Source organism: Plectropomus leopardus, chromosome 1 (assembly GCF_008729295.1).
Source record: "Plectropomus leopardus isolate mb chromosome 1, YSFRI_Pleo_2.0, whole genome shotgun sequence".
Lineage (NCBI taxonomy): Eukaryota > Metazoa > Chordata > Actinopteri > Perciformes > Serranidae > Plectropomus > Plectropomus leopardus.
In genome coordinates this window covers 6,484,751-6,496,215 of record NC_056463.1, presented here as the reverse complement: position 1 = coordinate 6,496,215, position 11,465 = coordinate 6,484,751, and the positions used below count along the sequence as shown (strand labels likewise).

Here is an 11,465-nt window from a genome sequence, read left to right as displayed (position 1 = left end):
CAAAGTTTTAAATGTTTTTATTCAGGTTCATACTCTTTCTGGTCAAGCGGCCAATCTCCTGGTTGGTTTAAAATCTGGAGGGATGAAAAACATTCGTTAACAGTTATTCCATCACTGCTTTAACCCTTTCAAACCTGAGCAAATTGGCTTGTTTTTTTCAACATCAGAAGAAGGCAATGAGCATCAAAAGAAGAAATGTCCCAAAAATTGAGTAAGAAATTTGCAAAAAGGACAAAAAATTGCCTGAAAATTGTTTTAAAAAAAGAAAGAAAAAAAATTAAAAAAGGAAATTATAATTATATTTTTTTTTTTCCTAGATTTTTAAAGTCATTTTCTAAATCTACATTCTTGCAATTTGTGGAACCAAGTTGCTTGTTGCCTTTTGCATTTTTTTTTTTTAAAGAAATCGCACCAGTTTGCTCAGAGTTCAAAGGGTTAACCTTGACAACTTTGGCGTTCACATTCTTGCAAACAGATATAGCTCCAAATATATATAAGATGCCAAAAATGCTGCAGTTTAATTAACCTCAAAAGCTTACCCTCTTGCTGTTGTTGCCACCCATGTTTGTGAAAGCATCATGTGGTAGGTCAGTTTAAACTCCAGGTTGATGGATTCATGATATTTAGAAATCTTGGAAGGAATCTAGGAAGATCCAATTTCTGTTGAACTCTCAATGTGGCCTTCGTGGTTTGATGCTTGAGGTGTAAGCTCTGCATCTCGGCCCGCTGTCGGTGTGGGTGAAGCAGACTTTGTGCTCCATTCTGCGGCGACTGAAGGAACGATTGATGAAGTAGAGTTCAAACTAGGAGGAAGGGTTGTCTGACGGGGAATGAGTTCACTGTCTGATGTGTGAGTAGCATCATTTGTAGGATGTGTTTGGAAAGGTTTGAATTTGCCTTGGACAGGACTTGGTGCTCGGTCTGGCGGGGCAGGACGCCAGCTGGGTCTGCTTCCTCCGAAATTATAATTTTGCTGCCTTTCACTTGATGCTGGATGATCAAACCCTGGTTTTGTTGAATCATGGTTGTAACCGCCTGAATTGTGTATTACATGTGAAAAACCTGTTTCCCATATCTTTCTAGAACTAGCTTGGGGCGTTTTTTTGTCAAAGGCAGGCTTGAGGCGACGGACGTGAGTGTATCCTCTGGCTTCAGACATCATATCGCTGCTATAGGCCCTGGGACTCCATGCTGGAAAAGAAGTCTTTGTGTCACTTTTTCCTGCTGAATTTCTGTCAGGAGATTGTCCCTCCACGACTGAGTCAGTCTGCTTGTCTTTGGGTTTTAAAACTGTTTGTAAAAAGTTTGTTCTGCCCTGATTGAAACTTTTGGGTCTGGTTGTGAGACGTGACTCCTGTGGATATATATTTTGTTCGATGGGGTTTACGTGCATCTTCTGAGACTTGACAGCTTGAATATTTAGACTTTGTTTATTGCCGTGGGAGTAGAATGGCGCCCCTTTGTTGTTGTGTCTAAGGCTAAATGGGACTTTGTCAACCTGAACAGGTGAAAAACTTCCTGTCGACCTCATTCTGGTATTATAGATTTGTGATGGAACCTGAACTGCACCTGTGGAGAATACAGAATCAGAGTTTGCTTGGTGAATCTTCTTGCCGTCAGGAAAAGCTTTGTGTCCAGGGCGGTTGTATGCCACATCACTTCGTCTTTGAATAACTGAGGGTGAATTGAAGCCAGGTTTTAATTGGTTGATTTGGCTTTTTGGTACATTTTGTATCTTGGGAGTAACAGGATAACGTCTTATGATTTGTGATGATTTGGAGGCAGTGGTGTGATCTTCTCGTGTGGGGTAAATGCTGCCACTTTGCAGTCTGTCCACACTTGATGTCTTGTAACCAGCTGTAGGGATTCTGACAATAGGTGGTTCTCTCCATCTTGTGTCGTCTCTGTTGTCATTGTGGACTCCCCTTTGGGCCTGTCCCACTTGGACGTGTTGGACATAACCTGTTGAAACAAAACACACAGATGGGAAATTTCCAAAACAACAGGCAACTCACTTCAGTTATATTACAATATTAATTTTGAGCTGGGCAATATGAAGAAAATCAAATAGCAATTTTTTTGACCAGATATAATGACATTATTGTAGAGTTGACTATTGGTGCTTTTACAAAATATTTATACAATGAGATTTTTTAAAAGACAATAAGTTAATGGTTAGCAATAATTAGTAGGGATGCACAATATTGTCCTAAAATCCTCAAAATGTCAAAACATCCTAGAAATGTCCAAAAATCCCTGAAATGTCCGAAACTCAAAGAAATGTTATGAAATCCTGGAAAGATTTTATAATTCTAAAAAAATCCTAAAATCTGAAAAACATCCTAAAATCTGAGAAATGTTCTGAAATGTTAAAAGCATCCTCATATCCTAGAAATGTCCCAAAATCATAAAAAACATCCTAAATGTCCTAAAACCTGAGAAACATCCCCAAATCCAAGAAATGTTCTGAAATCTTGGTAATGCCTTAAAACTCTAGGAACATCCTAAAATTTTAGAAATGTCCTAAAATATTAGAAACTTCCCAAAGTCCAAGAAGTGGCCCCCAAGCAAAGCAATGTGTGAAAGCACCGACAGTCAACCCCACAATATCACTGCAATACTGACATAGAGGTATTTGATCAAAAATATTGTGATGTCTGATTCTCTCCATATATCCCAGCCTTAATTAAAGTTGCATATTGACATATTGTGCGATACCTCTCTGAGTATTCTCACAATTTACATCACCAACCAGCAGCCAAAAGCAAAGCACAAACAGCCTGCAAAGTAAAGTGCAACACAGGTTAATATCAGAAGTTTCCAAAGTACATTTAAGTAAATATTTAAGAAAACTGCAATCAGAAATGACACAGAACAGGACAATTTACCTCAAACAATGTGTAGCGCTCATTGTCAAGCTTGTTTCCAGCTGCTCTATTCCCAATAGTAACTCATGCTACAACTGATGTGTTGTAACAGGGAGCACAGAGCCGGAGCCCTGCTTCAATCCTCTGAGCATGAGAGGCAGATCAACTCAGCTGTTCTTCATTTTGAACTAATTGCTGCTTGGACTTCAACACCCAGAGCTGCAGGAAGATGAGAAAGCTGTACTTTCCCCCAAATAAGATCAATTGAAGGTAAATTCTCCCACTCAATGCCATAGTTCTGATGAAATGAGCAGAATACTGTGTAGAAGCCATAATATTTGTTAAGGTAGCAGCTTGTGTTGAAGGAAGCAAGCATTTGCATATTTTAGATCAAAAAATGTATATGGACCCACAGACTGTCTGTACTCAGTGTTTTGTGTCTCTAACGTTACAGGGTTCCCACATATTTTCATGGATAAAATTGCAAAACTTTGCCATGATTTTTTCTAGGACCCCTTTTTTTCTTTTCCCACTTGTCTGCCGTGTTTTCAAACATGTGATTCAAACTAATCAGAATTTCAGGATGTTCAAGGACTCTCAGAAATATGAAAATCCAGCAGTAAATTCTGTTTTCACAGTTTCTGCCTGTGAAAAATAGTGTCATCTTGGTGATATTTTCTTTCAAAAAGTTGTCCCTTTTTTTTAAAGGAAAAAATAAACAATCAAAAAAATCACCCCGAAAGTTTGTTTACTATAAAAATTGCCCAACACTGTTTTTTTAAGAAATAAAAGTTACAAAAATAGCCTAGAAAATTAAAGAAATTGCCAAAAATTACTAATAAAGAAGAACAAAAGAGAAGTCAATTTTATGGATGATAATAATAGGCTTTTTTTTTTTTTTTTTTACAAATCAATCAGGTTTGGAGAGCGTTTTCTTACAAAAATTGGGGTCTTTTTTTCCCCCCAATAAATTCACTGTAATGTTACATAATGTAATATAATGTAATATTGTAATGTTTTTAATTTATTAAAAACATTTATTAAATTCCATGGCTTTAACATGTTTTCCATGACCGTAGGATCCCTCACTTTACTTTTTTTTTTAAAAAATAAATTAACTGTAATTTTACATCCATGTTATATAATGTGTTACACACAACACATTGCCATGATTTTATCCGAACACAGACGGATGATTTTTCATACATGAAGCATCTTGAAGCTGTATTGCAAACGAAAGCTTCACCATAAAGAATTATATAGGATTCAGTTAGCCTGCTCAAAACTTTGCATGCATATAACTTTTTTAAGGACTGAAATGTTAACCACAGATTTGTGGAGGAGAAGGAGCGCATATCATAGAAGTATTTTGAGCCCAATGAATGTAACCACTTCTAGTCACAAGAGGGCGCTGCTAGATCAATGAGAGAAAAATAAAATTTCTTTTTCACCTCTTGAACACAACTTGTGTTGCTTCACATAAAGCAATGAAATATATCAAAACCCAAGAATGAGAATCAGCATGTTATACATACTGTTAAATCTAAAATAAACAAATATATTAACTTTCATATAGCACAGCATAGATGTTGTGTATATGCATGTAATATACAGTATGCCACACAGCTGTTGAATAGTTCAGACACTAGATATTATATTTATTTATACAGTCAATATGGAAACATTTTCCTAAATCACACACCTCAGTGAAATATTGATGATAATCTCATGAAAACATATAAAAGACATCCATCATTTCAATCTAGTGCAGAATAGACTTCAGCATTTACTTTAAGGCAGTTGGTCAGTACATCGTCTCTCAGCACAAATGGCAATAATTCCCTGATGAAAATATTATAATATAATTTAATACCAAAAGCAATGAAACCCAAATACAATATTATGATTAAATATGTTTATGTAGTTGTCTCTATACATCTGCTGGAATGACCTGTAAAGAAACAGGAGAAAAAGTGTAGTGTGAAAGTCACAGTGAAATTTGAACCGTCAAAAGTCTAAAGAATTAACTTTGCACGTGTACAGCTTTAGAGCAAAAATAATATAATAAATTGTACATTTAATATAGGGAGTTTATTGTTTTAGTGTACTTTTAAACTCAACTTCTCAGAGGTATAGGCGTAAGATCTTTATCAAAATGAGTTTGCAAGGTGACTGAAGCTCGCCGCGTTTGACAGACAGTGATATAACTTCTCATAGGGGCTGATCCTTTTTCACACATCAGTCAAAACACACATTGGATTCACTCCTCTGGATTTTTCATCATTCCTAAAATCATCCAATCGTGTTACTATAACACCTAATTTGTTCTATAAACAGAGCTCCAGATGTCCTTGTCCTGGGATAATATGTTTATTTAAAAAGGGATAAATAACAAGCAGATAACTTTCTCTCAGTGCCCTGTGTCTAAATGGTTTGACATCCATGTCATTAGACATACAGTAGATGTCCCGGAGTCAGGGAGCTTTACTCTTACATACTGTCTGTTATCAGTGTAAATACTTTTTCTTACCTCAGTGTATTTCCTGCTCTCTCTTATTTCCCTGCACTCTTTCCCAGGGTGGCGATGGCTTTGTTCTCCAGGATCTCCGTCTTCTGCTCAGGCTGAAGCAGAGTGTTTGACGCCATCGCTTTTGCCACCGCCTGGATTGGGATGGACATGGACGTAGAGCACACGGAGGAAAGGGCACCGAAGAATTTCCTGGTCATCCACTCGGCGGGCCGACTCTCCTGTCTGTCCACCAACAAAACCCTGTTGGGAGGAAAAATATAAAGGTATTTATTGTTTAGAGCTTGTATTGGTGTTGGACTGGGTTATTTAACCCATTGATACCTGAGAAAATTGGCTTGATTTCTTTCAAAAACATGAGAAGAAGACAACGAGCAACTTAAGGAGAAATGACCCAGAAACAAGCAAGAAACTAATCAAAAGTACAAGAACATGAGCCGAAAATACCCACAAAAAACCCAAATAAACAAACAGGAAAGTTAAAAAAAAGGAAAATTACCTGAAAAAAATGACAGTTTCAGAGCCACTGATAGCTCTCAAACTAGCTGGAATGACAGACTGGCTGACAGTGAATAATAATAATAATGCAATTTACATTATTCAGAGTTTAGGCCACATAATTTGTACTGCCATCCAACCTGCATGTGCTGCTGTGTGTTGTGACTTGTGTGTGTCCACAAAATAACCACGAGCAGCCTGTTTAAAATACTATCCGTTTAACATTAATATGATTCTGAACATGACTTAGTCCTTTCAGATGTTATCTGTTTTGGGGAGCCCTGATAGATAACCTTGAAGCTCATACTCAGCTAAAAGAAAATAGAAGATGGTTGAAATAATGTTCCAGGACAACACATGATTTTCCAGGATGTTTTACTCTTTACCTTATTTTTCATTTTCATTTTCAGTTACTGAAAAATCGGTCAGCTGTTTCCAGGAAGTGTGTGAACCCTGATGTATGTATAGTTCAGTTTGGGGACAGTTTTTCCTGTCTCATGTGTAAAATCCGTCTCATAAAATGATTGAATCACTCACCCTGGTCTGTAAATGGAATATCTGTCAAAACCCAGCGCCTCAATATCTGCTTCCACTTGTCCCTGGAAGAAAATCCATTTCATGTTGATCCTTCAGTGACAGTCATTATTTAATGAGACAAATAGGTAAAGCTTAGGCTGCGAGAAAGAAGAGCACATCAGTATGTGGCCAGCAGTTAAGGAAGAAAAAAGTACCTTGACTTTGAGGTAGAGGAAGTTGCTGTTTTTATCGGCTCCTCTGGAGGACTCCAGGTGGAACTGTGTGCAGCCTCCTGCTTTGGCGAGCTCAGCTGATTTAAGGACATAGTCATGATCAACGCGGATAAATCCGTCCTGAAATAAAAGAGGGAAATAAAAGAAAAAATAAATATTTTGACAGAAACAAATCACATGTTCATATTGCAATGACTGCAGTAATTAATAAGAACAAAGATAAGACAAAGACTTGATATATTAGTGTATTCACAGTAGTGGAAGAATTGTTCAGTTCCTTTTCTTGAGCTGAAGTGCATTAAAAATGTTACTTTAGTAAAAGGAAAAAAAACTGAGAGTATTAAAATTCTACTTTTGGTACCCAATGCAGAGAAATATAAAAAAAACTAAAATTAATTTTATTTCATTAGAAAAAACACCCCAAACCTCAAAATTATTGAAAAGAAAATATTTTTAAAAACACCTGAAAAAACGAAGATATTATAGGGGGGGAATTTAACAAAAACTCACACACACAAAAAACTCTGAAAAATATAAAAAATATTACAATAAAATATTTAAAACCATCCCAGAAACTCAAAACTGTAAAACGAAATTCGAAAAAAAGTAAAAATGCTTCATAACTCACAACTAGAAAATAATAGGGGAAAATACTCCTAAAACTCAAAAATGAAAAAAAAAAAAGAAGACAAAAAATTGAAATTATTAAAAAATACAGAAAATGACTTAAATGTTTATCAAAATATTTGCAATTAATTAGCTCACAAAAAGCTAATTGATTAATCAACTACTCATTTCAGCTGTACTTGTATAAACTGTTCGAAGTGAAAAGTACAATATTCCCCTCTGAAATGTAGTTGAGTAAAAAGTATGAAGTAGCATGAAAAGAAAATACTCCAGTAAAGTACAAGTTCCTTGAATTCATACTTAACTACTGTACTTGAGCAAATGTGCTTAGTTACATTCAACCACTACCTAGACAGTTTATCAGTCAGGTGCTAGAGGAAATGTTGCACATGGCTAAGAAACTGCTGAGTCATTGCTATAGACCAACAATCCCATCAAAGCCCAACAGATGTACAGTATTTTTGTAATTCTGTGCTTCAGTACAGCAGAAAAATCTTGACTGTAACACTGTAAAAGTACACATGTTGGATTTGTAAAGTTAAAAGGATACTTTGCTGATAGTCATCCAGCTTTGTATAATAACAATGTGGGTAAATGACCTGTGGTAAACTTTCCTCTGTCTAACCAGTGCCTAGTTATCCACTGTCAGATTACACGATTTACATCGCCTGGTGATGATTCGCTGGCTCTTGAGGCTGTTACTCGAAATACAGGCTGTGCTTGCGCATTTTCGTATTGGCCACCAACCCAGCCGCAGCCTCAGCGGACTCAAAAGAGTATACAGCTGATCAAGAGACACACCCACCAATCTCGCTGTATCTAAAACTCGGATTAAACAGTTAAACTAGGCAGTGCTGACTGAATTAGGATGAGGGCCTTCTTTATATCGGTGAAATACTTCTTTACACTTACAGCCCCTGCTTTCGCTCTGGTCGTTCCCAGACAACAGTAGCCAACATCATGGCCCTGGAAGGCAGCAGCATAATCATCAAGCTTCTCAAAGTCCACCACCTCCTGTACCTGGAGGCATAGAAAACACACAAAATTTCACTCTCAAATAACTCAAATAATGAATTACGAGCAATGGCAGCTAACTGACGTCTCAATCAACCCACTGACCAGGTTTTCATACGCTTTGTCCTCAAAGGTGAGCTGTCGCCGTCCGATGAGAGTGATCTTGGAGAAGATGTTGCGCCCCAGCAGCTCTTGAAGTAACACACTGCCTGTTTCCCCAGAGGCACCGAGGATGAAACAGCTTTTATTTTGCTGCCTGAAGTTTTCCTCCAGAGTCTTCATGTCCTCTGCCATGCTGTGTGCCAAAGCAGACATCACACACGAGTGCAGGTAAGGCGAAAATTAAACACACGTGCTTTTTGCAGGCAATTTGTGTAACAATGTGAAACATGCTGGAGAACAGTTGTTTACTATCTGGGCATAGGGCATGTTTTTTATATACTCATTTGGGCACTAAATGGTAAATTCATGGTGCAGTTGGATAAATGAGCTCCCATTGTATAGTTTCATGACAAGAACAGAAAAAAAATTAAAATTAGAAAAAACACTCCAAGACTTCAAAATTATTGAAAAGAACATAGAAAGAAACCTAAAGGTAAAAGAAAAAAATCCCCCAAACTTGAAATTACTTTAACATATAAATATATATATATATATATATATATATATATAAAAATTATTAAAAATGGAAATTATAACAAAGGAAAAAAACCATGTCAATCTATGAGCTGCAAGTGTATAATTCTCATCAACTCATCAACCTTGGTAGACAGCATTAATAAAATGTATAAAATAATAAAAACTGCAATTTATGACAAAGATATGAGAAGATGGATATAATTCAGAATCCAGTCCTAGTTTTGTTTTGCGAGTTGAGATTGTTTATTGTAACAGAAAAGAAGCTTTAAATGCTAAGTTTCTTAAAGGGATTTGCTTTGACGTTCACTCTGATTACCAATGGGGTTCTTCTGTTAATCTAAGCCAGCATTACTGACAATACAGATATCTTAAATCTTAGAGCGCAAATGCACTGCACTGCTTTAAAAACCTGGAAACTGAAATATTGCCTAAACCTGGCAGGCAGAGCTGAAAGCTGAATAATGGATTAATTAACAGTAGTACCCCTGTCATATATAGAAGCAGAAACCAGTCTAACAGGTCCAATCAGAGGATCAAAATGAAGTGAAGTCTGGGCATCTCTACATGCCAGGCCTGAAAGTGCTTAGTCATTGTTGGGCATTACCGTTGATAACTGTTTATATTTGAAAAACAACCAGAAAGGAAAACTTTAAGTTGTACCAGTGAAATGTCTTCACTTTGAGCACCCAAAGACTTTGCTGAAGATGTAGACATTTCTTTTGTGTCTATAAAATTAAAAATGACTGACAATGACAGACAACATTTGTGTCTTTCTCAAGACTGACAAGATGAGGTGAAAAAACATTACAGCCAATGAGACAGCTGAATGCTAAGGTAGAATATAAAAAAAAAAATAAATTTAAAAAACTGTAAAAGTCCCATTACTAAACTCTTTGAAACCTGGATTGACATCACTTTTCTCATGCTGTGTTCAGATGCCTTTTACAAGCTATTTAACCCTTTGAGACCTGAGCAAATTGATTTGATTTCTTTCAAAAACAAGGGTAACAAACAAAAAACAATAACAAACTTGGCAAAACATGTCCCTGAAATTGCGATAAATTAGTAAAAAAAAAAAAAAAAAAAAAAACAAGAAAAAAAGGTGAAAAGAAACAACCTAATAATTACTTTTTACAGGGTTCCTATGGTCAAGGAAAACCAGGAAAAGTCATGAAATTTCACAATCACAAGTTTTGGAACAGCATTTTGTTTACCATCACATACATTTCTTCTGAAACATTTTTTTAATTTAATGTGAAATGTCAGGGGAAAGTTTGGGGAAAAAAATCCATGAAAATATGTGGGATCCCTGTTTTTAATTAACTATATATATGTATTATACAAGTATTATAATTATACATGTACATTTATGTTACAGGGGAATTTTTTTTTTATTTTCAGCATTTTTTAGGTCCTTTTTTTGTTTAAATTTACTTTTTTGTGCTTATTTGCGGGTAATTTTCTTTCTTTCTTTGTTTTTCAACAAATATCTTGCCATTTTTCGGGCCATGTCATAATGAGTTGCTTATCGCCTTTTCCTTGTTTTTCTGAAAGAAACCAAACCAGTTTGGTTTTTATAGGGGTAAAACGGCGCGTTATCTGAAAAAAGACAAATATATATCCATGTTGAATTGTACCCGAGAAGTGACAGTTATTGAAGCAACATTTAAGGCAGAGAAAACATGTAGAAGCACAGAGGCAGAGCACATTATTCTGTATTCACATTCGCATAAATAAAACCTTACAACGTTTATACTGGAGGTTTATACTGGTGGTGGGACCACTGCAGTTGACATTAAACATGACTTAAATTGGCATTTAGCTCACGTTACACTACATACCGTCCTGCATGTAACTGGTGTGAGACAGCAGCCGCATTAACGCATGCATGTGTCGCGTGCAGCTGTCATTGAAGCAAACAGAGATCTGCGCTGTTCGTTACCTGGTGTATTTAACCGGAACGGGGTCGTCGAAATAATTCAGAACCACTGCAACGACAACAATTACGACAGTGAAGATCCCGGTCGCTTTTCCCAGGGCGGTGACCAGCAGTTTCATAACAGACATCGCTATGAGCAACGATTAGACGGAGCACTTCCTGGTTGCTTCATCTTAGCAGACGGTGCTCTCAAGAGTCAAGAGTCAGAAATGATCAACACCGTCAGTGATCGATGGCACCGGTTCATATCAGTACTTTAAATTGTATATTTTATTTATTGATTTGGTATTGTGATTAACCGAAGAGAAATGGAGAATCTCACAAAGCCTCGTCCTCATCCTCGTTCACCACTGCAGATAATGCTTTAAGGTCCGCGCATGCGCATTTGAAAAAAAAATCCCTATAATATTCAATATGACATTTTCACCCATCGTGGCCCATTAAAACATAATAAGTGTCTCTTTACCGGTGTTACTTGTATATTTGGTGTTAACCCACATTGAGCTCAATTGTAATCTAATTCATCAAAGGATGGGTCTTTGGCAGGGGGTCCGGGACCCCTAGGGGGTACTCAGAGTTACTGCAGGGGGCCTGTTTTATATATT

The 11,465-nt window shown here is 36.6% G+C and overlaps 2 protein-coding genes across 2 annotated transcripts; both read right to left on the bottom strand.

Annotated features, from left to right (window-relative positions):
• Positions 1–3,020, bottom strand: LOC121944463. The gene is made up of 4 exons (XM_042488256.1): positions 2,889–3,020; positions 2,719–2,780; positions 540–1,962; positions 1–74 (listed from the first exon to the last, which is right to left on the bottom strand). Exons 1-3 carry the CDS (start codon positions 2,909–2,911, stop codon positions 644–646), a joined length of 1,404 nt encoding a protein of 467 aa, XP_042344190.1. The 5' UTR covers positions 2,912–3,020; the 3' UTR covers positions 1–74; positions 540–643.
• A 1,481-nt stretch (positions 3,021–4,501) lies between these two features.
• Positions 4,502–11,220, bottom strand: htatip2 (HIV-1 Tat interactive protein 2). The gene is made up of 7 exons (XM_042488794.1): positions 10,864–11,220; positions 8,388–8,577; positions 8,181–8,288; positions 6,624–6,761; positions 6,430–6,491; positions 5,398–5,637; positions 4,502–4,818 (listed from the first exon to the last, which is right to left on the bottom strand). The coding sequence occupies exons 1-6, from the start codon at positions 10,986–10,988 to the stop codon at positions 5,421–5,423; spliced, it is 840 nt and encodes a 279-aa protein (XP_042344728.1). The 5' UTR covers positions 10,989–11,220; the 3' UTR covers positions 4,502–4,818; positions 5,398–5,420.
• Positions 11,221–11,465: the final 245 nt, after the last annotated feature.